The sequence below is a fragment of the Leucopleurus acutus genome (genome assembly GCF_964270905.1).
Source record: "Leucopleurus acutus genome assembly, chromosome: 3".
NCBI lineage: Eukaryota > Metazoa > Chordata > Mammalia > Artiodactyla > Delphinidae > Leucopleurus > Leucopleurus acutus.
The window spans coordinates 58,102,982-58,128,839 of record NC_139145.1 but is presented as its reverse complement, the minus strand read 5'-3'; the positions used below and the strand labels follow the sequence as shown (position 1 = coordinate 58,128,839).

General features: G+C 51.7%; 3 protein-coding genes across 3 annotated transcripts in view; all 3 read left to right on the top strand.

Annotated features, from left to right (window-relative positions):
• The window catches only part of LOC309958900 (uncharacterized protein), a gene marked incomplete at both ends in the record, with an annotated part of 122,729 nt that extends 97,110 nt beyond the window's left edge, over positions 1-25,619 (top strand). Inside the window, 3 exons of the mRNA XM_082835027.1 lie at positions 12,976-13,034; positions 20,341-20,429; positions 25,393-25,619. Of these exons, the coding sequence (XP_082691153.1) occupies positions 12,976-13,034; positions 20,341-20,429; positions 25,393-25,619 (375 nt within the window). The remainder of the gene's footprint in view (positions 1-12,975; positions 13,035-20,340; positions 20,430-25,392) is intronic.
• LOC309960199 (protocadherin gamma-C4) lies at positions 3,560-6,157 on the top strand (the record flags this gene model as incomplete). Its single annotated transcript, XM_082836859.1, has 1 exon — positions 3,560-6,157. One exon carries the CDS (start codon positions 3,560-3,562, stop codon positions 6,155-6,157), a length of 2,598 nt encoding a protein of 865 aa, XP_082692985.1.
• On the top strand, positions 7,587-10,114 carry PCDHGC5 (protocadherin gamma subfamily C, 5; the record flags this gene model as incomplete). The annotated part of the gene is given in 2 exon segments (XM_082836861.1): positions 7,587-10,056; positions 10,059-10,114. Coding segments are annotated over 2 exon segments (2,526 nt in total).
• Positions 25,620-25,858: the final 239 nt, after the last annotated feature.

Below are 25,858 nucleotides of genomic sequence, written 5' to 3'. Positions count from 1 at the left end.
CTGAAGAAAAAATCTTCCTCAACGACTGGCACCTGGGCAACTATTTCTTTAAAAATCTAGAGCTAGGCAATGGATTTCTAGCCTAGAAATCCATTCTTTTGGGAATGGATTTCTTTTGGGAATGAAAATTTTTTTCTATAACTATACTATGGTGATGGTTGCATCATTTTAGTATATGTGAATATACTAAAGACCATTGAATTGTACATTTTAAAGGGATGAATCATATGGTGTAATGGATGAATTATATATAATAATATATAATTATATAAGTATATATTATTTATATAGCTCAATAAAGGTGTTTAAAAATCTAGAGAGGGGAGAATCACATACCTGGCATAAAAAGGTCAAGTCTAGGATGTGTAGGATTTAGGCTTTATGATCTTCCAGTTCTAGTAATATAGATTGTATGCCTGTTTGTTTTGCTGTGAACTTGCAAATAAAAGGGATTGAGACCTATAAGAGGTCTAGTTCTTTGATATTAAAGGCATCAGTAAAGGACGAGTTTATGGTTACAGGGATGACAAACTGGTAGAAAAATGATTTAAGATGTTATAGAAAGAGGGGCTTCCCTGGTGGCGCAGTGGCTAAGAATCCGCCTGCCAATGCAGGGGACATGAGTTCAAGCACTGGTCCAGGAAGATCCCACATGCCGTGGAGCAACTAAGCCCGTGTGCCACAACTACTGAGCCTGCGCTCTAGAGCCCACGTGCCACAACTGCCGAAGCCGGTGTGCCTAGAGCCTGTGCTCTGCAACAAGAGAAGCCACTGCAATGAGAAGCCCGCACACCGCAATGAAGAGTAGCCCCCGCTCGCCGCAACTAGAGAAAGCCCGTGCGCAGCAACAAAGACCCAGTGCAGCCAAAAATAAAATAAATACATTAAAAAAAAGAAAGATGTTAAAAAAAAAAAAAAGAAAGATGTTATAGAAAGAGGCTTTATTTCTTTCTAGAGAGACCAGAGGTGGCAGTGGGGAGATCCTAGTACTGCAGTTACTAGTTGAGCTTTACACAAGTCTCCTAACCTTTCTGATCTTCAGTGTTTTCATCTATAAAATCTTCCAAAATTGTGTAAGAGTGAAAAGTAATGCATATAAAATGTATACTCAATATAAAGTACTCATATAAAGTACAAGTATTCAGTAGATATTTGTTGAACTAATAATTAGTGATATTATCATTTCACCATTTATTGAATATCCCTATGTACCAGACACTTTAAAAGATAAAAAGACACAGTCCCTGCCGCTATGGTACGCAGGGTACTGTAGGAGACAGACACGCACACACACCCACAAAAACGATAATGGAGATCTGTATAATACAAGAAGCAATGGGAGCAAAGGAAAAGAAACACCTAAGCCTGGGGAAACCAGGGAGACTTCATAGAGGTGATGATGCTTGATCTGAGAACAAAAGGTTGAGTAGTAGTTTGTCAAATAATAAAGGGGAAAAGGGGGTAGAGAGGGACCCTTGCAGGAGATTCCATGCAGAAGGATTATGATTTTTCATTATTGCTGAACCTTAAAGTGTGTTTGTAAAACAATCTTTGCAGGAGATAAAGTGAAGCAATTAGGCAGGAGTTAAATCTTGAGTTACCTTTATGCCATGCCAAGGAGTTTTTATTTTATTCTATATCCATGATAGTCATTGCAGAATTTTGAAGAGACATCAATGTGATGTCATCAGGGTTTTTTGTTTGTTTTGGAGAGATTATTCTGGCAGCCACAAATGAAATGGGTTGGGGATATTGGGACTGTAGACAAAAAAAAATTAGAAGGCTATTATAGTATTTGAGAAGATTGATAAATGCTTGAACCAGCACAGTGACAGTATAGATGGAGGTAACTGTAGTGAAATTATCAGCACTCATTCATTGTCATGATAAAGGGAATGAGGGAGAGGAATGAGTCAAGGATGACCCTCCTTACTCCTCTCCATTGTGACTGACCCAGCGTGGGTGGCTAATGGTGTCATTCCACTGAGATAGTGAATCCTGGCATAACCACCTGGTGGGTCAGATTGATTGACATCTCCGTCATTCCCATGGGAGGAGGTTTAGGTGTTTGGGAGTAAAAGAACACAGAAAGCAGATACCTCCCTTTGAGAGCAGAGTGTTGGTTGCTGGCCTCACCATCAAAAGGATGTTCTTGAGGATCAGGGGCTTGGGAAAACACCTGCGGAGGATAACCTCAGGTTTTGCCACTGGTTTTGGTAGCCTATGTGAGGATTCAGATGAATTTAAAAAATCTCATGTCCAAATCAGGCTGGATTTTTCTCTTTGTGCTCTGGTGTGTTTGCGACTTGAACTACAGTTTGCAGGTAACTACAGTGTGAATTGAACGATGTTTCTGCATTTGTGCAAGGTGGTAGCCAGGTTCCAGGGAGGGTCTGGATCAGGGTAGGGGTGGGGTGAGATCAAGTCTCCCTTGCCAAAAGGCCCCCTAGGGCTAAGTGAAAAACTTGCTCTTTTGAAACAGTCACTGTTGGTAATTAACAACATATCAAGCATACAGTGGTGTCAAATAAAGGAGATTTGTAGGCACTGTGCTTTTGGTAGCAGATCTCAATCATTCACGGAAGCTATTAAATCTGTGAACATTAGCATTCTGCCAGGAAGTGAGATGTAGTCCTTAGCGTCTCCCAGACAAACTGATTCTTTACTGATTTGGAACATCTCTCTCTCCCGGTTTCCTCCCCCCGCCTTCACCTCCTTCCATACTGTCCTTGAAATCGATGAATGGCAATTTAGTATACCACCAGTGGGTATCTGAATAAGAGAGGTTTGGTTTCTGCTGCGCCTTCTGTTACAACAAAAATGTGTACTGCATAAATTTAATAGGCTACCTTAATGTGTAAGCCTTTTCTGCAAAGAGGTGGCTATATTTCTGAATAATCTGCAGAGGGGCAGAGTTTTTAGTATAAGGCAGTGCTTCTAAGTAGCTGTTGCTCTAATACAATCAGAGCGAGGCAGAAGCTACTCATTTAGAATATTGGTGGATGACAACATTGGCTTGAACAAAGTGACCAGTCTCAAATGGCTACTCACTCTCTGGGCTGCAGGTTGCTAGGGCTCAGGCTGTCGCTGTTTTCCCCCACCGAAAAGGGGCGGGGTGGTGTGGGCTGGGAATTGGTGTGTTAGGAAAAAAAAAACCGTGTATGTTGTCTGCCTCTCCATAGAGGTAATAACCCGTGGGGGGGGGGGGGGAAATGCTGTTGAACAGGAGGAAGGCAAAAAGATAGGTGGGTTGTTTTTTGTTTTTTCTTTCCTTTTTCCAATGCTGCGACGCATTTACCCTGCTGCTATTGGGACGTTCTCTGCTTAGCCTATTGGCTGAGCCCAGGAGCCTCTGTCTGCCAATCGGGTGGAGGAAGGCAGACAAATCTACCCCGCCACCAGCAAAAAAAACGGCGCGTAACCCTTGCGGCGCCGGCCCAGCCGCGCCAGAGCTGGCGCGGGGAAAGGGAGATAGGTGTCTCCAGCTGCTGTGGCCGTTCGGGGCGGGTCGGCTTCTTCGGCTTCTCAGGACCAGATAGAGAACTAGTGGGCGGCAGCAATGCTCCGCAAGGTGAGAAGCTGGGTAGAAATCTGCCGGGGGACTACCCTTTTGTTCCTTTTTTGCCACCTGGGTTACGTTTGTGGGCAGATCCGATACCCGGTCCCAGAGGAGTCACAGGAAGGGACTTTTGTAGGGAATGTCGCCCAAGATTTCCTGCTGGATGCAGAGAGCTTAGCAGCTCGCAGGCTGCAGGTCGCTGGAGAGGTGAACCAAAGACACTTCCGTGTGGATTTGGACAGCGGTGCCCTGCTCATCAAGAATCCAATCGATCGAGAGGCACTGTGTGGGCTCAGTGCCAGCTGCATCGTGCCCCTGGAGTTTGTAACAGAAGGGCCTTTGGAAATGTACCGAGCAGAGGTAGAAATCGTGGATGTGAATGATCACGCCCCCCGATTTCCTCGGCAGCAGCTGGACTTGGAAATTGGGGAGGCAGCTCCTCCAGGACAGCGTTTCCCCTTGGAAAAGGCTCAGGATGCAGATGTGGGGAGCAACTCCATCAGCAGCTATAGACTAAGCTCCAATGAACACTTTGCACTGGATGTCAAGAAGCGCAGCGACGGCAGCCTGGTCCCAGAGCTGCTCCTGGAGAAGCCTTTGGATCGGGAAAAGCAATCAGACTACCGCCTAGTGCTGACTGCTGTGGATGGAGGGAACCCCCCGAGATCTGGCACAGCGGAGCTCCGGGTGTCAGTGCTGGACGTGAATGACAACGCCCCAGCCTTCCAGCAATCCAGCTACAGGATTAGCGTTTTGGAGAGCGCGCCAGCCGGCATGCTACTCATCCAGCTCAATGCCTCTGACCCAGACCTGGGTCCCAGTGGTAACATCACCTTTTCTTTCAGTGGTCACACCCCTGATCGTGTGAGAAATCTCTTTAGCCTGCACCCCACTAATGGAAAGCTTACTCTTCAGGGGCCCCTAGACTTTGAGAGCGAGAATTACTATGAATTTGATGTTCGGGCTCGAGATGGGGGTTCTCCAGCCATGGAGCAGCATTGCAGCCTTCGGGTGGATCTCCTGGATGTAAATGACAACGCCCCCCACATCACAGTGACCTCAGAGCTTGGGACTCTCCCTGAGAGCGCGGAACCTGGCACCGTGGTGGCGCTCATCAGTGTGCAGGACCCCGACTCAGGTTCAAATGGAGATGTGAGCCTCCGTATTCCTGACCATTTGCCCTTTGCCCTCAAGTCTGCCTTCAAGAACCAGTTCTCCCTGGTGACTGCTGGACCCTTGGACCGAGAGGCCAAATCCAGCTATGATATCATGGTCACTGCTTCTGATGCTGGGAGCCCTCCTCTGAGTACCCACAGGACCATTTTCCTCAATATTTCAGATGTGAATGATAACCCACCCTCTTTCTTTCAGAGATCACACGAAGTATTTGTTCCAGAGAACAATCGCCCAGGGGACCTGCTTTGCTCCCTTGCAGCCTCTGATCCAGACTCTGGCTTGAATGCCCTTATCTCCTACTCTCTCCTAGAGCCCAGAAATCGAGATGTGTCAGCTTCCTCCTTCATCTCTCTGAACCCCCAGACGGGAGCTGTTCATGCTACTCGATCCTTTGACTATGAGCAAACACAGACACTGCAGTTTGAGGTGCAGGCCCGGGATCGGGGCAACCCACCCCTTAGTAGCACCGTGACAGTTCGTCTATTTGTACTGGACCTCAATGACAATGCGCCAGCTGTGCTCCGCCCTAGAGCCCGACCTGGTTCCTTATGTCCACAAGCACTGCCTCCATCAGTTGGTGCTGGACACCTAGTTACAAAGGTGACCGCTGTGGACTTGGATTCGGGTTACAACGCTTGGGTTTCGTATCAGCTCCTGGAGGCCCCAGATCCCAGCCTGTTTGCAGTCTCCCGCTATGCTGGGGAGGTGCGGACGGCTGTTCCCATCCCAGCTGATCTCCCGCCGCAGAAGCTGGTCATTGTGGTAAAGGATAGTGGTAGCCCACCACTCTCTACCTCCGTTACTCTCCTGGTGTCCTTGGAAGAAGACACTCATCCAGTTGTCCCTGATCTTCGAGAATCTTCAGCTCCAAGGGAAGGAGAATCCCGCTTGACCCTGTACTTGGCTGTATCTCTAGTGGCAATTTGCTTTGTCTCCTTTGGCTCATTCGTGGCACTAATCTCGAAGTGCCTGCGTGGGGCTGCCTGTGGAGTGACCTGCTTTCCTGCTGGCACCTGTGCCTGTCTCACCCGATCTCGAAGGAGAGAGGGGCTTCCTCCTTCCAATGGGATCCTCCGAATCCAGCTAGGGTCAGATGATCCTATCAAGTTTGTTGATGTGGGCGGCCACTCTCACGGCTGTACACCCTTGGCTTCTGCACCCACTCGGAGCGATAGCTTCATGATGGTGAAGTCACCCAGTGCACCTATGGCAGGGGAACCTGTTCGCCCAAGTTGCCCACCCTCTGATCTTCTCTATGGGCTAGAGGTGAGACCTTTGCAGGCTCAGCCAACGCTTGAGGGTTGTTCTGAGGCAGGCGTGTGGCTGGGCCATGTCTCAGAGAGTACTGGTCTCTCTGTAAGAGCCTGTAGTGATGTCACCACTTCTGTGAGTGGTAACCATGTGGTGGATGCTATGCTGTAGAAGTGTTTTGTGAACTAACCAGGGAGTTTTCACGGATTAGTACTTGAGGTGGGTTATGCCCTTATCTGAGAGTAAGAATTGAAAGTAAGTGATCAAGAGGCAGGGTATTGTGGAAACACACGACTGGAATGTGGATCATGTGGAAGGCTCTTGTGCACAAGGTGCACCTAAACCCCGGTGGCTGCTTTCTCTACTCTTCCTGAATGTGAGGGGCCGGGGTCTGGAACACTTTAACTCTAGGTTAAGGGGAGCTAATATCTTTGCCCCACAGTATCATCTACTCCCTAATCCACAGTGAAAGGGACTCTCTGCTTGAAACATAGCAGAGAGCAAAAAGAAGAAAGAGCCCAGGGAGTAGAGAGGCATCAAGGTGGAAGCAGGGATCTTTTTGTCCAGGTCTTCAGGACTCCCAATCAAGTCCCCACTGGGATTTGAGCTAGATTCAGTAGATTGGGGCAGGGGAACATTACCTCTTTGGGAGGAAAAGGCAATAAGTGAAATCACTAAATATCTAAACCTGTTTTACTGCTGAGGAATTCATAGAGACAGCCACTATGGGAGTCTTTAAGTAGTTTCTTCTGAATTGATGAAACCATAAAGCCTAGAGGCCATGCCTAGACTCTAGTCACCTTCCTTGGGTGACCTGGATCAGTCCTAGAAATGTTCCTCCTATCACAAGCTGTGATGCCCATTCCATAGCTAAAGTCTGGGATCTCAGAAAAATTGAATCCTCATAGCCATCAGCTGACACTGAGATTCCTCGAAGTACTGCTGGAGAGTCCGAGCAAGACTCTAAAGGGTCCTGACCAATCTTTTCTCTCACCTTGGCAGTGTTTGGTAGGATGGGGTAGGGAGGGGCTAACACATGGGCTTTGCCTCCCTGAGAAGGACAAAATTTTGTTGGTTCAAGCAACGTAGTGGGAGCTTCTGAAGTCATGCAGGAAGTTGCTGGGACAGAACACTGAGAAGTTCTGTACCACTTTGTCTTCCCTGTTGAGCACCATCTGAGCTGCCAAGGGGGCTGAATCAACCTGCAGCATGAAATGAGTGGGGAGGTAGGAGGCTTCTGTGACACAGATTTGCAGCGCCTGTTCCTAAGGTTTCCAGGACTGAGGAGACTTGATAATTGGTTGGGAGCACAGACTTTTGGGCCAATCAGACTCAGAGCCAAGGTGGGGGATCTGCTCTTCCTGCCCGCCTCTCCTCCCCCAGCTCCCCAGCTCCACTCAGATTCGATTCCCCTCCCCCCCCAACCCACCCCCGCCATTTGGTGACTAAGAAGAACTGCTGCAGGCAGACAAACCTCGGAGCAGTTTTTTAAGAGGCTGGAAGGAGACATAAGAGATTTCAGCTGCTACATCCCAAGCCCTGGGTCTGCCTTCGAGACAGGACAGCACAGAGTCAGTGTCCAGGAAGGGACTTCTGGGTCATGGGGCCCAAGACACCCCCGCAGCTCGCTGGGAAATGGCAAGTGCTGTGCATGTTGTCCTTGTGCTCCTGGGGCTGGGTGTCTGGGCAGCTTCGTTACTCAGTGGTGGAGGAGTCTGAGCCGGGGACGCTGGTGGGGAACGTTGCTCAGGATCTAGGCTTAAAGCTGACAGATCTGTTGAGCCGCCGGCTGCGGTTGGGCTCTGAGGAGAGTGGGCATTATTTTTCCCTGAGCTTGGTGAGTGGTGCTCTGGCAGTGAATCAGAAAATTGACCGAGAGAGCCTGTGTGGAGCCAGCACCAGCTGCCTGCTGCCACTACAGGTGGTGACCGAACACCCGCTGGAACTAATCCGTGTAGAGGTAGAAATCCTGGATCTCAATGACAACTCTCCTAGCTTTGCCACCCCTGAGCGAGAGATACGCATCTCAGAATCAGCTGCACTTGGGGCACTGTTCCCACTGGATAGTGCCCAGGATCCAGACGTGGGTACCAATACCGTGAGCTTCTATACTCTGAGCCCCAGTAGCCACTTCTCTCTGAATGTGAAGACCCTAAAAGATGGGAAGCTGTTCCCAGAGCTGGTGCTAGAGCAGCAGCTGGACCGTGAAGCCCAGGCAAGCCATCAGCTGGTGCTCACTGCTGTGGATGGGGGTATCCCACCCCGCTCGGGGACCACCCTTATCTCCATCACTGTGCTGGACGTCAATGATAATGCTCCAACCTTCCAGTCCTCAGTTCTACGTGTGGGACTCCCAGAGAATGCGCCCGTGGGTACACTGCTGCTCCGCCTCAATGCCACTGATCCAGATGAAGGCACCAATGGCCAACTAGACTATTCTTTTGGAGACCATACATCTGAGGCAGTGCGGAATCTCTTTGGCCTAGACCCTAGCAGTGGAGCAATCCGTGTGTTGGGTCCCATAGACTTTGAGGAATCAAGTTTCTATGAAATTCATGCAAGAGCCCGTGACCAAGGACAGCCAGCCATGGAAGGCCACTGTGTGATTCAAGTGGATGTGGGGGATGCGAACGACAACGCCCCAGAGGTACTGTTGGCCTCTTTGGTCAACCCTGTCCTGGAGAGCACACCAGTGGGCATAGTAGTGGGATTATTTAATGTGCGGGACCGAGACTCAGGGAGAAATGGTGAAGTGAGCCTTGATATCTCTTCGGGCCTGCCATTTCAGATTAAGCCTTCTGAGAACCACTACTCACTGCTAACCAGCCAGCCTTTGGACCGTGAGGCCACATCCCACTATGTCATTGAGCTGCTGGCCCGCGATGGGGGCTCACCTCCCTTGCATGCCCATCTCACCGTCAGGCTCAACATTTCAGATGTGAACGACAATGCACCCTGCTTCACCCAGCAGCTCTACACTGCTTACATCCCAGAAAACCGGCCTCCAGGCTCCCTTCTCTGCACCGTGGCTGCCTCTGATCCAGACGCTGGGGAAAATGCTCGCCTCACCTACTTCATTGTAGGGAATCAGATTCAGGGAGCCCCGGCCTCTTCCTTTGTGTATGTCAACCCTGAGGATGGGCGGGTGTTTGCCCAGCGTACTTTCGACTACGAATTGCTGCAGATGCTGCAGATCGTGGTGGGCGTTCGAGACTCTGGCTCTCCCCCACTGCATGCCAACACATCTCTCCATGTGTTTGTCCTGGACCAGAATGATAATGCCCCAGCCGTGCTGCACCCCAGACCAGGCCGGGATCTCTCAGTCCCCCAGCGTCTCCCTCGCTCTGCCCCTCCTGGCTCCTTCGTCACCAAGGTGACAGCCGTAGATGCTGATGCAGGCCACAACGCCTGGCTCTCCTATTCACTGTTGCCACAGTCCACAGCCCCAGGACTGTTCCTGGTGTCTGCACACACTGGTGAGGTGCGAACAGCCCGGGCCTTACTGGAGGATGACCCTGACACCCAGCAGGTGGTGGTCCTGGTGAGGGACAATGGTGACCCTTCACTCTCCTCTACAGCCACAGTGCTTCTGATTCTGGAGGATAAGGACCCTGAGGAAATGCCCAAATCCAGCGACTTCCTCACACACCCTCCTGAGCATTCAGACCTTACCCTTTATCTCATTGTGGCTCTTGTGGCCGTCAGTCTCTTATCCTTAGTCACCTTCACCTTTCTGTCAGCTAAGTGCCTTCGGGGGCACGCAGACGGGGATGGGGGTGGGGGTGAGTGCTGTGGGCGCCAGGACTCGCCCTCCCGGGAGTTCTATAAGCAGTCCGGCCCCAACCTACAGGTGAGCTCAGACGGCACACTCAAGTACATGGAGGTGACGCTGCGGCCCACAGACTCGCACAGCCATTGCTACAGGACGTGCTTTTCACCAGCCTCGGACGGCAGTGACTTCACTTTTCTAAGGCCCCTCAGCGTCCAGCAGCCCTCAGCGCTGGCACAGGAGCCTGACACCTTCCGGTCCCGCTCTAACACGCTGCGGGAGCGGAGCCAGGTGAGGGGCTCAGCGCGATCCCTGGGGGCGGCAATGGAGAAGCCGCCCAGCCGCATCAGGGACTTTGAACTTGGCATCCGCTCCTCTGGTGCGGGCTCGGCCCGAATGTCGGGACTGTTTGGACGGATTGTGTGGAACCAGAGGTGTGGCCGAGGCAGGGATGGGGCTCTGAGCCCGGGGAGGTGATGGTGATTGTGGTTGAGGGGGAGACAGGAAAGGACCGACCCCACATTCAGAAAAGCCTGCGGTCTGGTGATCATTCTGGCGATTTCCGCCAGGTCCGGGGTCCGGGTGGAGGCGGTCACAGATCCACGCCTGCAGCCAGCCTCCGAGGCTCCGGTGCGGGCACGCTCCACTGGTCCTGAGGTTTCTTCTTAGGTTTCTCCCCACTCCCTTGACCTGTGACCTCGCTGTTATTCCCAACCCTCTTTATTCCCACATCAAACCAACGCGTCTGTGGACAGAGCAGAAGCGCGCCCTCAGGGCCCGCACGAGCCACGCACCGCGCACGGCTCGCCGCGCCTCACCCGCGCACGCACACGCCCCCTCGCACTTGGCCTTCCGCGTACACCGCCTTTTACTGCCAGCCGCTCGCTGCCAGGTACACTGGCTGTTCCAGCCCGCTCACAGCTTCCCTCCCACCCTGCTGCTCGCCTCAGAGGTACTGACTGAGCGCGCCCAAGCTGTGACCGTCCTGCCCCTGACGACTCTGGAGCCGCCTCCCGCCCCCGCCCGGACCTGGACCGGTCGCCTCCTGACGAGCCAGAGTCGCCCGCAGTGTAGCCATTCTGGGCACTCTAGGCGCGGGGCGGGCAGCACTCTATGACCCGCGGGCTGGCGGATCCCGCCGGGCCCAGGGCTCAGAGCGGAGGCCGGCGGTGCCTCCAGCCCAGAAGCCTAGCTCAGGTCGGCCAGGCTGCCCTGTGGCCCAAGGGACGGCGGGGTCCGGCCTGGGACGAGCGAACAGGCCTCTATAGGACAGGCCGCCTGGGCCCTCTGTGGCACCACCGACCTGTCTTCTGGTGGGAAGTGGGACCCTGGAACACCTGGGCTCTGGACGCTAAGACATAGGCTTTTGGCTCCGTCGTCACCACATGTGCCCAGCGATCTAGGATCAGGGCTTTGGGAGTGACCAAATTACCTGACACTCTGGCAAGTCTTTCTTTCCCTGGTTGTTGGAAAGCCATGGCCTCTCTCTGCCAGAAGCCAGCAGGGTGCTTGCATACATGGGGAAACTATAATGGTAAAAAGCACACGTTTCTGTAACTCCAGGAGCTTTTATTCAAAATATGTCCGTACCCCATCCTGCCCCTCGAATCAGAATTATAGTTTGGAACAACACCCCCATGTGATTCTGATAGCTAATTGAGAGAGCCTTACTACAACTTCCTCTTAGAGAACCACAACGTCTCCTTTGCTCTTCCCCACACTTGTTGGGTAGGTACTAGAATCCTCCCTCTTATAACTGAGTTTCACAGAGCTCAAGTGACTTGCTCAAGTTCACAGGGTAAGTGGTCGAAAAAGATCTAATCTAGGTCTGTCTTAACTCCAGAATTTGTGCTTTCAATCACTTGGTACTTGTAAAACTGGAGAACAGGAGAGACGGTTTGTGTCTGCTGGGATGAGGCAAAGGGGAGCATTCTTTCCCTTTTAGAGCCTAACACGTGAAGAAAAGCCTACTAGGGCTCCTTATTCCTGAGCATCCCTAATTGAACAAACTTGGACCCGCTGTCCTTATGTAGGCTGTGAGTTGGCCTAGTTCCTGCCCTCCAGTCTGTCATGGTTCCTGCATCTCCATGTAGATTCTGCTGTGTCTAAGAATATAGTAACTGAGAGCTGGACATCCCTGTGCCCTTCCCCATGGCAGCTCCAGAATGGTGCTTATGACTCCTATTGTACCTGGGATGCTAAGTTTCTGGGTTCTGCTTACATCACTGCCACCTGTGAGACTTAGAGTGAGTCATTTGGCAGCCCTGGGTCTTCCTTCTCCCCAGTGTAATCGGAGGTGCTCACACCTCCCTCTCTGCTCCTGGGAGTGAGTGTGACAATTACCAGAGCACCCCAGAATGGAGAGGAAATGGCTCTAGAAGTGCTCCACGAGAGTGTGTGATGGGATAATACACCCTCTGCAAAGGCTGGGAGGGTCTTGGAAGTGAAGTGGCTGGCTAGAGTCCCACGCCTCCATCCAGGTGGGAGGGGGCTACAGATCTGCCCCTTGGGAGCCCTGGAGATTGCGTTGGCTCTCCTTGGAGCCTGTGGGAGCTTGATCTCTGCCGGGCTCCATCCCAGCAGTTCTCTCTGTTCCAGACAGAGCTGCCTTGTTCTCTCCTCCTTAGTCAAAGCCATTGTCTGGCACAGAGTTCTGGGGGTGGGAGGTGTCCTGGGGCTTGGATGCCCTGCCATCCAAAGGCCCAGTCTGGCATAACTCCTAAATTAATAATGTATTTAGCTGTGGGAAGGGATCCTTGAGAGCCAGGGGTCTGAAGGAGGTGTCCTTCTGAATGTAAAGGCACAACCTGGCATGAAAAGGGTTACCCAGAGCAGCAGCCATCTTGCCGCAGAGGATGCTTTGTTCCCAGCTGAGGAGCTGAATGAAATTCTTTCTAGGGCTGGTGGAATTCTCATGTAAAAAACCTCTGCGACTTTTGGGGGCCTTCTCTGCACCCCTCCCCCCGGTTTCGCAGAAGATGCTTTCAGCCCTTGAATCTCTGCTCAGAAGTTCCGAGTCTGGGGGCAGGGAGGAAGGGGCCGGTTCCTTAGGAAAGGAATCTGGGTTTGCTCACTGTGGTCAGATAACTGTGATTTTATCTCTTTGTTACCTCAGACCTCTGAGACCTGAGGTGTATTTTGTCTTTGAAAATGAGCCTACCTCGCCCTCATCTTACCCCATTTGGGTACTCAGCCCCTTTTCCCTCTGTTTTCTCCACAGCAAGCCCCGCCCAACACGGACTGGCGTTTCTCCCAGGCCCAGAGACCCGGCACCAGCGGGTAGGTGACTGCCTCTCCAGCCCACCCTCTCCTCTGCGACATTTTTCTCAGTGATGACGTGGGAGGAGATGGGGGGAGGGCTCAGCGTTCGCTACAAATGGCTTCCTCCCTCAGTTCCAGATTGCAGGGAGGTTTGGGTACGTTGGCGGCTGGTACACAAACCCCAGAAGGAAGACGCTCCTACTCTGGCTATTTTGGAAACGCAATTCACACACTCATCCCTTCCCTGCGCCCCACCACACAAACCTTCTCCTGTATCTTGGGGGCTCCGTGGGAGCAAAGGATGGTCTCAAGGAGGTCTCTGGGCGGAGAGGAAGGTTTTTATACCTATCCACCGGCTCCATCCTCCTGCTCCAGATTTGGCTGGCCTCCGTCCTGACTGGGGTTCAGGCAGAGGAATCTGGGACAGGAGGAGGAGGGGAGGAGCTGTCAGCAGCCAGAGCCTCCTCCTGAGCCGGCAGGAAAGAGCCGAGGCTGGGGGGAGGGAGGTCAGGCAGCTGGCGGTGGGGCTGGTGACGGAGAGCCTGCAGCCTTCTCTGCCTGCAGGCCCTTTGTCTCGGACACTCTCTCACCGTCCTCGGCTCAGTCTCTATGTTAGTTTGCCATCTCTGCCTCTCCTCTCTTTCTCGTCTCGATCTCAGTTTCTTTCTTTATTGCTGTATCTCGGTCCCCACCATTTGTGTCTACTTGCACTGATTTGTGCCTCTTGCTGCGCCTGCTATGGCTAGGTGCTCAATAAATGTGGAATCGATGAATAAACGTGACTCCGCCTTAGTCTCAGTCTCTGTTTCTCCTTTTCCCTCTGTCTCTGCTTCCCTGTCTCTGTCCTTGACCTCTCTTCTGTCTCTCCTTCTTTCATCATTTCCTAGTGTCCTGGTGTTCTTCTGTCTCCAGTCTCTTTCTCTCCCTCTCACTGTTTCTCCTTTCTTCTCTGTTCTCAGCCTCTCTGTCTCCTTTGTCTTTGTCTCTGTCTCTCTCTGTATATCTCTCTAAGTCTCTTGTCTGTCTCTTTTTGCCTTAATGGGTCTCTTTCTCTGTTGCTCTTTCTTTATCTCTCTCTCTTTCTCTTTTATCCTGTCTTTTACTCTGTGTCCCTCTCTCTGTCTCTCATTTCCTAAAACTTGTGGGCAAGCCAGCACACATGTGCCCGCCCCCCAGGCTCTCTCCCTCCCCAGCCCCTCACAGACAGAGCGTTTGATCTCTGCTCTCCACCATACACCCTCCCATCCAGGCTGCCCCAGCTGCTCAGATCAATCTGGTATGAATTCCTGCTAAGACAGGAACTCCCTGGGGCGAGCGGGCGGGGGTGGGGTGGAGGGGAGGAAGACTTCAGCAAAAGACCTGCAGTTGGTCTGAGGGGAGTGGGGTCAGCTCTGGGCCAGGCCTGTTGGAAGTCTGGTGACCCTGGGAGCCTGGTGGAGTCCAAGAAGCCCAGGAGGCGGAGGGCAGAGCTTGGGCTGCTTCCCCACCTCCTCGCTGGTTGGACACTTGCTGCCCACATTCCCCAGATGCTGAGCCCTCACTGCCACAAGAACCCGGGACACCCTGGTGTACCGTGGAGACTGCAGCTCCTGGGCATGTGAGTCCTGCCGAGGTCTCAAGGCAGTTAGATCCTAGCAGGCCCCCAGAAGGCAGCAAACCAGATGGCTTGGACTGCCCTTGCCCCTCCCTTGACCCCAGCTTTCTCCTTTCTCCCTGCTGGTCTTGCCAGCCTTCCCACAGGTTTATCCATTAGGTCGTTCATGTATTCGTTCATGTATTTATTCATTCAACAAATATTTATTGAGCATATACTATGAGCCAGGCCCTGTGCTAAACATTGGCCTGTAAGAGTGAACAAGCAGACACGATCCTTGCACTTACAGGCTGCCATGCCAGCAGGGAACACAGAAAATTGACAACAAATCACACCAAAAAAATTTCTAATTACAAATCATGGCAAGTTCTGGGAGGAGGGTCATGTGAGTGTAATGGGGGAGGGGGATAGAGGAGACCTCCAGGAGAAGTGCCGTTTGAGCTGAGGTGATGAGAAGTACAGGGCAATTCATGCTCCCTTTACCCACCACCACCCCAGGCCATATACTGGCCCTGAAGCAGAATTCATTGCTGAACTTGAGAGCCCCACCAATTGACTCCTTTTTTTAAAATAATTTTTATTGGAGTATAGTTGATTTACAATATTGTGTTAGTTTCAGGTGCACAGCAAAGTGAATCAGTTAGACATATTCACATATCCATTCTTTTTTAGATTCTTTTCCCATATGGGTCATTACACAGTATTGAGTAGAGTTCCCTGTGCTCTACAGCAGGTCCTTATTAGCCGTTTGACTCTTACGTGCCTTCTAGACTGGCTGCCTCAAGTCCTTTTTCATCAAATGAGAGACTTGGTGGCCTAAAGTACATGAGGGAGCTCTTGGGGAGATGGAGGAGAAGGTGCAGGGCTCTCCCTTCCTTAGTTAACTTGAGGGGGATGGAACAAACATTTATGATTCAGCTGCCCAGATGAAGTCAAATGTTAGGGGCCCAGTCCAGCAACTATAACTTCCCCCTTTCGTTCATTCAATAAATAGTTAATAAGCACCTACCGTAGGACAGGTAGTATTCTAGGTGTAGGAGATATAAGATAGACATAACCTCTGCCTTAGGGAGTTTACAGTGTGTTGAGGGAGACAGATAGGAACCAAATAATTACTCAAGAAAAATAGTAAGATTACAGCTACCGTAAGTGCTGTGAAGAGCAGTTCCTGGTGGTGAGAGTATAAAACAGGGATTTGACCTGGTCAGGGAGCAGGAGGACATCCAGGAGGAAATGAGGCTGTGGATTAACCAGCTGAAGGAAACAGGGAAGAGCATTCCAGGTGGAGGGAAGAGCATGTGCAAAGGTCCTGTGGTGAGGCCTCTCAGGCTCAGCAGAATGATGCAGGTTTTCTTTGCTGCCATTCTGAGGAGTCAATGAGGGTGAGAAGATGAAGAGGGGAGATTTCTCTTATTCAGTCTAAGCCTGGTTCTGGCTCCCCACTGCTTCTCTGGCCTACCTTGGCTACTGGGACACCAGGTTCAGAGCAGGGCTAGCATCGAGTTCTTCAGTAAACCTGGTTCAAGTTCAAGCCAGCGCCCTGTCCCATTGCCTAGACAAAAGGAAGTCCCTGCCTGCCAGGTGTTGCTCCTCTCCACCGCTACCCCCTGCTCAGGTCCTCCTTTTGGCTTCTGATCCCAACAGCTGTTGTCTCAAGCCCTGAGCCCAGCAAGCCAGTTCTCCTTTCTCAGGCTGTACCCCAGGCCCCGCCCTGCAGCTGTTCCCAGCCTCTGCCCAGAGGAGGGTCTCCATTTGGCTTTCCCTGGTCCCCACACTGTTCTCCTTGGATGGCTCCACACTGCCATTTCCCCTTCTGTTCCACCTCCCCTGAGAGACACTATCCCTGCTCTCCCTCAGTTTGGGCAGTCATTCAACAAACAAATAGCATCTTATTTTTTTTCTGCTTATAAAATAACCCACGCTCATTATAGAAACATGAGAAATAGAGAAAACAGTTTAAAAGAAAAAGCACTCATAATTTTACAACCCAGCCTCTGGGACTGCCCCTCACACACACGCACACAGCACACTAGAATACAAACTTCTTAGGGCAAGAATCATATCACCTCTTAAATCCTAGGGCCTGTCACAGGCACTGGCACATAGTGGGTACAGGTTGTAGTTCTGCCTGTTGCCAGCTGTGTGATTTTGGGAAAGTCTCTCAACCTCTCTGAGCCCAGTTTCATCTGCTGGGAAATAGGGATAATAACACTAATCTGTAGGTGGTTCTGAGGCTGAAATAGACAATATGTATATAATTTAGTCAGCCCACTACCCAGAAATAAGAAGTTCTGAGTAAATGGTTCAAAAAGAAGTCTGTCTCTCTACTCATCTCCTGCCCACGTGCTTGGCCTCTAGCCTTCAATCATTTCCCAAGAATCCTTTCCGCCCAGGCCATCATGGTTCCAGGCCCACCCTTCCACTCACCTTTATTCCCTCAACACCATCACCCACCACCACAGGATATCCTAACCTGGTGTCCGACCCTGTTGTCTACCCCACAGCCCCAAAGCTCTTCTCCCTGCTGCTCACCCCGCTACCTGCTCTCCCCACTCTTTCCCCATTAGGCCCTTCACCTCAGCCTGAGGCCACCTGCCTCAGCCCTGCGCCCCCAGGCAGGCCCAGAGAGAGCTCAGTCTGCCTGCAAGTAAGGACTCCTGGATTTTCATGGAGACAGAGGTGGCTGAGGCTCCATCACTGGGCTCCCGTCCCCCCAGAGGGACCCCCACCGCTCAGTCTTCTCCTAGGAGCAACCATGACCTTTAAATACTTAAATCCGATCATGACAACCCCCCTTTTATATACTTCAGTGGCTTCCCAGAGCTCTTAGGATGAGACCAAAATCTTTAGTGTACACTCTGCAGCCCCAGGCCCTGACACCACTGCGCCTTATGGCAGCCACACCGGTTTTCTCTCAGTGGTTTGAACTCACCAAGGTCCTCCCAGCCTCAGAGGCTGGGACGTATTGCTCCCTCTGCTTGGAAAGCTTTCACAACACTACCCTTCTCCTAGTTAGCTTAATTTTACCCCTCAGTTTTTTACTCTGAAATGCTTCAAACCTCTCCAAGTTGAAAGAAGCATATGATGAACATCCAATACTCTTTTAAACCTAGATTCATCAATTGTTAATATTTTGCACATTTACTTTCTCCTCTCTCTCTGTCTCTCAACATGCACACACACACACACACACACACACACACCTCACACACTTCTTTTCCTGAACCATTTGAGAGTTGCAGACATCATAACATTTGAAACACTTCAGTATCTCTCTCCTGATAACAATAACATTCTCGTACATAACCACAAAAGAATGATCACATTTGAAGAATTTAACATTAATGCAATAATATACAGTCTACTAGCAGATTTTCATAAATGTTCCCCAAATGTCCTTTCAACCTGTATTTTTTTTCTTTTAACTCCAGAATTCAATCAAGGAACACGAATTGCATTTGCTTGCTACCTCTCTTTCATCTCCTTTAATCTAAAACAGCCTCCTTACCTTTTGGAGGGTTGTTTTTTTTAAGACATAGACATGTTTTAAAGAGTCCAGGCCAGTTGTCTTTCAAAATGTCCCACAGTCTGGATTTGCTGATCATTTTCTCATGGTGAGATCAGCTTACAGAGTCTGATAAGAATACTGCGTGGGGGTCATTGTACACTTTCTGCTGGGAATCATTTCCTGTCAGTTTGTTCCCTGGGTTAAAGTGGTATTCCCAGATCTCTCTGTTACAAAGATATTTTTAAATATTGGTGATTAATAAGTAATCTGTGGGTGATATATGAGACTGTGCAGCAACCTTTCGCTGCTTTTATATTCACTGATGAGCCTTGCCTGAATCGGTTTTTACATCAGCAGTTCTACAGTGTTGATTTTCTATCACTCCTCCTACGTTTGTCTGGCTGGCATTCTCCTGCAGATCACCTGGATAGCCTCTTCAGATTTAAATACCCTGTCCTTTCCTTGAGGAAGCCTGGACTGACTGGCTCCCTAACCCCAACTAGGCAGAACTCTCCTGTACCCCTGCTCTTTGCCTCCATAGCACTTGCTTGTCACAATTACAATTCAATTATTGTGTAATTATTTAATATCAGCCTCTCCATGGAGATCGAGCATGGTGAAGTCAGACCATTTCAGTCATGTTCACAGCTACAAACCCAGCACCTAGTCCTCTGTCTGGCACACAGTACGTGCTCAATAAATATTGATTGAATAAATGAACCCAGAATCCCAGCTCTTCCCACTCTGTGGAGGGAGAAATGACATTCCTGCTTTCTCCTCCAACCCTAACTCTACATTTGCTGTGACACCGTAGAGGGGACCACACAGCAGCTGGTCTGAGCCGTAGACTGAGTCCACCTGCCTGGGGATGGGAATTCCAGATCAGGGGAAACCATAAGCAGGGACAGACCTTGGAAAAATTGTAAAACAGCTCTTGACTGTGCTCAGCCACTGTGACAAAATACACACACAGACACACACACACACACACACACACACACACACTCTTTCTTGCCTTCAAGGCATTCCCTGCAGCCCCTCCCCTGGTGCCAAACCCTTCTTACCTCATAGTGAGCCTAACTTTCTGGGCAGGGCTTTTCCCATTCATTCAGGCAACAAACATTTATTGAAGAACTTTAGTGTTCCAGATGGTGCAAAGGTCGACTAATAGACGTGTGTGTCAGGCTGCTTCCCCTTCCCCTCAAAAATGGAAATCCTTTGATCCCTGAAAATCCCCCCCCCAAAGCATGGAAATAGTTACTATGGGAAAAATCCAGGTTGGGCTAGCATCCCTTAGAGTTCTTTTACAGATTAACATTTTTAACAATTAGGAATCACCTCGTGTTTTTCTCAATGTTTAGAGCATCTAAAGCTCTTAACTAGGTGCTTCAGTAGAAAACGGGCACAGTCCTGGTCCCAGAGCTCAAGGAGCTGGGTCTGGGGGTGGAGCGGACAGGTGGGGACAGTGGCAGTCACAGTGGGACTAGAGCCACCGCAGGGCAGACAGTGGGGGTGGGAGCACAGCGGAGGCACCTAACCCAGCCTGGGTGGGCTTAGGGGTCCCCTCTGGCAACCTATTCATGTTACCAAGGCAGAGGTAGGGAACTTGCATTCTAGGGAATGGTGTGCCGCAAGACAGAGTTTGAGGAATTAGGGAAAGCGCCTCAGAAAAGGTTTCTGATAGAATGTTTGAGAGCGAGGTTGGGGGTGTTCTTGTGAAATAGGAGGGGCTGGTCCTTGTGTGCCTGTGGATTTTATCCTGAGGGCTCAGCGAGCCACTGAAGTGATCAGACTTGAGTTTTAGAAACCTCTCTCCCTGTCTCGTGGGGCCCCCAGCCTCTCCCCCGAGGTCCTCTCACCTTTGTCAAGTTCTGGTACATTCTCTCCCGTTTCCCACCCTCACTGTCCTCAGGAGAGGGTCTGCTCTCCCTCACTGTGAGCCACTGCTCCCTCAAGGCGGGGCAAGCTTCAGTGCATCCTGCCCTCTCCCTCGAAGGGCCATGGTGTCTGAAACAGTAGAAAGCTGGTTTGGGGGACTGGCAAATGGGGGGGGGGTCTGGCTTCTGAAGGATTGTATAATCTGCCTCCTACCTTGCTGGAAGGGAGCAGGTCTTGGGCATGGGCTGGGGATAGGCACTGGATGTGGGAGCCCTGGGAGAGGACAGGAGGGGCATGAGCTGGTGGCTTGGGAGACCGTGATCACCATCCCATTCTCTCCGCAGATCCCAAAATGGCGATGAAACCGGCACCTGGCCCAACAACCAGTTTGACACAGAGATGCTGCAAGCCATGATCTTGGCCTCCGCCAGTGGTAAGTTGTGCCAGCATGTGTGGGGTGGGAGACCTGGGGTTCTGGGGTGCATCCCACAGCACCGTGCCCTGAGACTGGCTTTCCACCTATGTGGTACCTCTGGACCTTTCAGCCGATCTGAGGCAGCCCATAATTCCAGGATATAAAGCCGGGTTAGGGAATAGCTGAGGGATGGGGGTGGTCCTGGGATGCCCAGAGGGGAATGAACAGGGAAAGATCCTTGCAGGAGAAGTAGGGAGTAGTGGTTAAAATTCTAGCCTTGGAAGGGACGACTATAGGTCAGGTCCTAGCTCTGCCGCTAACCACCTTTGTGACTTTGATCAGTTTGCTTAATCTCTCTAAACCTCAGTTTCCTCAGACGAGAAAATGGGGACAGCGACCTCAAAGGATTGTTGTAAGGATTCAGTGAGATGATACCGTAAAGCACATAGTACTGGGCCTGGCACATACATGCCCTCAATCCATGGAAGTGGGTGTGGATACTCCTAGCAGGGAGCACACACTCTGGACATGAGTGTCCAGAGCACACACTGTCTTTTGTGGTGGCCCCCACTTGCAGAGCAGGATTTTGCTTTTCCCACAAGGCTAACAAAGAACTTCAGCAATAGAGATTCAGGTGATGGTTTTCATCCCTGAAAAGTAAGAAGAGTCCTGAGCCAGTGGGGACGGAGGGGGGCGGAATAATATCATTAGTACTTAAGAGCACAGGCTTTGGAGGCAGGCCAGCCTGGATTCAAATCCTCGTGCCACCACTAAGCTGTGAGTCATCAGGCAAGTGACTAAGCCCCCTGGACCGCAGTTTCACTGACTACAAAATCCGTACGATAATAACAGATCTCACTGTGGTGTCGTGAGGGCAGAATGTAAGGCCTCAGCATAGGATTGGCAGAGAGGAAGGGCATGATACGCAATGGTGAAAATTGATTAACGATTATCTTTTTTGACCCATGGTGGGATAGAAGGTAGAGTTAGAATAACGCCGGCTAATAAGGACTAGCTTCTGGAGAAGCCAGTCCTGGGCTTACATGGAAGCCGGCAGTGGCCTTACATAGTGAACCGAGAGCCCGGCTGTCCAGCATGTCTGGAGGCCTGGTGGGTAGAGAACCAAGTAAAGTCAGAACTGTAATCACTACAGTTGTGGTGCCTGTGTGCTGCCCCAAACTTGATGCTAGGCAAACATGATGGGCCACATGTCAGTGGATCCTCTCACCAGCTCTGCAAGGCAGGTCTAATTCCTCCCATTTGACAGATGAGGGAACCAAGAAGTCGCTTGCTCCAGGGCCCCCATTTTGAGCTGCAAACTGGGAATCCTAAGCCAGCCCGACTCCTAAGTTCATGCCCTTTGTATACCAGTGACCGTGTCTGCCTTTCCATTCAGCCTCAGTTTCCCTTTTAGCTGAATAAGTTTAGAGGCCGAACTTCTCTTAATGCTGCGTTATTCTCCCAGATGAGGGTTCTAGATAAAATACAGGATGACCCGTTAATTGTAACTTCAGATAAACAACAAGTCATATTTTAGCATGAGTAGGTTCCAAACGTTAGGACTGGGACATACTGTACTAAAAAAAAATTATATGAAATTCAGATTTAACTGGGCACCCTTTCTTTTTATTTGTTAAATCTGGCAAGCCTTCCCCGGATGTCTGTGAGGCCCCGTGGGGCGAGGCCGTGGGTGGTGAAGAGGAAGGGAGAAGGGGCAGGGGGCCAGCCTTCTGGGACAGAGCTGACCCCGGTTCGGCGTGGGAGTGGGAGAGCTGCTGTAGCTCTAGAGAGGCCAGATACTGAGTAGGAAAGAGGGAGTTAGCTGGGTCTGAGGAGATGCCAAGTTGGGTTCTTGAGGGAAGTAAACAGACAGTAAGGTATATTTTAGCTGTTGTGGCTTTGAGCCCTAAGGCCAGGAAGCAGACTTTTTAGCCTAAATCCAGATTTTAAAAACAGAAATGGAATCAGTATTTATAGCCCCAGACCCTCCCAGAAGGCCCCCGGGTCACCGCAGTCTGGCTCCCCTGTCAGGGCTCCACCCCTCTGGCCCACACAGGGCCCGAGCCGGGTGTCAGCTAGGGGGATGGACCTTGGGGGTGGAGGTGGCAGGGTCAGGCCCTACTCTCACTTTCACACCCCCTTCCTGGCCCTGGAGCCAGAGAGGTTCCTGGAGTCCAGCCCAGCCAGGCCTGTGGGGCTGCTGAGGAGGAGGAAGCAGGCGGGAGAGCAAGTATACTTGGGAGGCTTTTTAAATAAACCTTTGAGGGGGAGGTGTGCTCTCAAGGAGCTGCAGCTGTGGCTCGGCTGGCCCTGGCTGAGTCTCACCGGGCCTCCTGGACTGCTTGGAGCTGCTGCCCTCAGCCCCGGGGTGGGGAGGGCAGGGCGGGAGGAGCGGGGAGGATGGGGCTGGGAGGTGCTTCCCTGAGGAGAGAGGCTGGCAGCGCTCTCACCTCTTCCAGGCCAGAGGATGCCCAGGTTCTTTCTTGCTGCTCTTCAAAATCTGTTTCTCCTTGGACTCAGGAAAGATCCTGGTTCCTGCCCAGTGTAGGTCTTGCAGGGTTAGAAGGTAGGGGGGGCCATTGGAGACTTGATTCCACAGAAGGTCAGAGCCTTCAATCCAACTGAGGTCGGGGTCAGGCAGGGCCTCGGTCAGGGTCACACGGCTGGCTCCTTCGCGGCAGAGCTGACCGGACGGAACTCAAGGGCAGCCCGTTTCTCTTACACTCTGGGTTTCCCCTTCTTCCTCCCTCCCGGTCCAGCCCAGCTTCACTGCATCCTGTAGGGCCCAGGCTAACATCAGGTCTGGGCTTCTGAGGAGGAGGTGGCGGGGCTCGCTTTGTCATTTCATCTGCTCGGGTGCCCCTTAGGGTGCTCCTTAGAGATCGTGGGTGCATGTAGGATGTGGGTGGGCCTGGCTTCCAGTTACCCAGTCAAGCCTATTTCCTAGCTTTCTCTTTCTGCCTCCCTTCTCCCTGTTTCTCCCCATTTCTTCCCCTTTCTCTCTCCCTCTCTCTGTCTCTCTCTCTCTGGCGCCTCTGACAGTCTCCCCTCTTGACCCCTAAATCACTCTGGAACCCTGGCTCTTGAAGCCGGATCTGGGCCCCCTCCCGCATTGCTTCCATTCCGGGGGGGCGGGGAGGAGAGGGAGCAGCGCGGTCGAGGACCCGCTCCCTCCTGGAATTAATTAGGGAAAACGGAGGAAACGTCCGTGCAATGAAAGGGCTGGGGGAGGGGCGCAGCCGGAGGAAGGAGAGGAGGAAGTGGGCGCTGCTCCCTCCCACCCAACCTACTTCCCCGCCCCCTGAAGGCCCTCGGACGGCGGAGATTTGGGGCTTGAAATGGAGGCTGTGGAAACCTGAGCGCTGGAGTGAGGAGGGGGAAAGGCCGGGGCTCATCTCTCCTCGGCTTTCTCTTTTGCCCCACCCCCTTTGGTGCTGTTCTTTGAAAATATTTCCTGTTTCTCAATCCCTGGTTGGTGTCCCAGGATTACTCAGCCTCTCCGGCTTCAGTCACCCTCTCTACCCACTCCCAGGGTCTGGGGTGAGGGTGGAGGGAGGCCAGGGTGGGGGGAACCTCTTCTGCTATATAGGGACTGGGCTGGGTACTCCTGGGGCTTTAACTCTCCAACTGCGGGAGGACTCCAGCAAGAGGCTTCATGAGCTCTGCCAGAGTCATCAAAACTCCTGGTTTGTTGCCCCCTGGGGAGGCGGTGCGGGAGCATGTAGGATGGAAGCAGTGACACGCAGTATGGTGATGGTGGTGGTGCTGGCGGCAGCAGCTGACGTTTAGTGAGCTCTTACCAAGTGCTTCACTGGATGAAGCACTGTCTCCTTGAATCCTCACAAAAACCCAGGGAGGTAGGTACTTCTGTGCTTCTCTCCCTTTAACGTGCATATACATCACCTGGAGATCTTGTTAAAATGCAGATTCTGAGTCTGTGATTCTCACAAGCTCCCAGGTGACACTGAGCCAGAGTCAGAATTTGCACTTCTCTGGACCCCAGTTTCTTCTTGTGCAGGATGGGAAGTTGGGCTACAGGCTCTCTCTGATGTCACCTACTCTGACATTGTGAGCCTGTGCCTACATTGTACCTAAGACATCTGGTCCTGGGATCATCATCTTCTCAGCCTCTCTCCCCCTCCTGTATCCTCAGAGCAGCGATGAGGTGCAGGCCTCCGGTGGTGGTGGTGGTGGTGACCATACCCTACAGCATACACTTAAGATACACTTAGGCCTCACCCCAGCTCTCACCTGTCCTGGCTCGTAGGCCTTGGGCTAGTCTTTTACCTTCTCTGACCCTTGCTTCTCTCATCTGTAAAGCGGGGATAAGAGTACACACGTCCCTGGAGTGTTGAGTTGAGGTAAAAAGCCGTCATGCATGTGCAACATCTAGCAAGGTGCTTGGCACACGGTAGGCACTGGTTGCTGTTACGAAATGAATCCCTGGAAAAGCACCTACTCCTAACTCATAAGAGAACAACTCAATGCCCGGTCTGTGCTTGGCACTGGGTGGAACAGGATGGGAATCTGCACGAACCATGGTCTTGGCCGCCCAGGAGTCTGTGGTCTAGTGTGGAGACCAGAGAGGCTGCCTGGAGAAGGGCTAGGGCAAGGACTTGAGAGCAGTGTCTCAGCCCTGAGAGAAATGACAGCTAGCATGTTTGAAGTCACTAGTCTACATGCTTTACATATGTAATCTTGGTTAGCCTTCGCGAAAACCGGAAGAGATAGGTACCATTATTATCTCCATTTTGCAGTTCAGGAAACTGAGGAGACATAGGGAGGTTAGGTACACTTGACTAGGATCACAGTTAGTAGGTAAAAGAACTAGGAATGAAACCTAGGTGGTCACGCTAGAGCCTCGTAGCCCTACCCCTTTGTGGGTGGGATGGTGTGTCCAGTGCTATAACTGCTTGTGCTATAAGAGAGTAACTGTTGGGGACCCTGAAGTTTAGCCCCTGACCTTCCCTTGTCTCTGCAGAAGCCGCTGATGGGAGCTCCACCCTGGGAGGGAGTGCCGGCACCATGGGCTTGAGTGCCCGCTACGGACCCCAGTTCACCCTGCAGCACGTGCCCGACTACCGCCAGAACGTCTACATCCCCGGCAGCAATGCCACTCTGACCAACGCAGCTGGCAAGCGAGATGGCAAGGCCCCGGCAGGTGGCAACGGCAACAAGAAGAAGTCGGGCAAGAAGGAGAAGAAGTAATGCGGAGGCCAGGCCTTGGAGCCACAGGGCAGCCTCCCTCCCCAACCAGCCCAGCCTCTCCCTACCTGTGCCCAGGCCTCGGATTTTCAGGGCTCACCCCCAGGATACTGGTAGGGGCCCAGGCCATGCTCCCCTTGGGAAACAGAAACAAGTGCCCAGTCAACACCCCCCCTCTGCCCCCAGGGGATTGAATATGCAAAGGGAGTTCTGCTGGGAACCCCCATCCAATCAATTGCTGT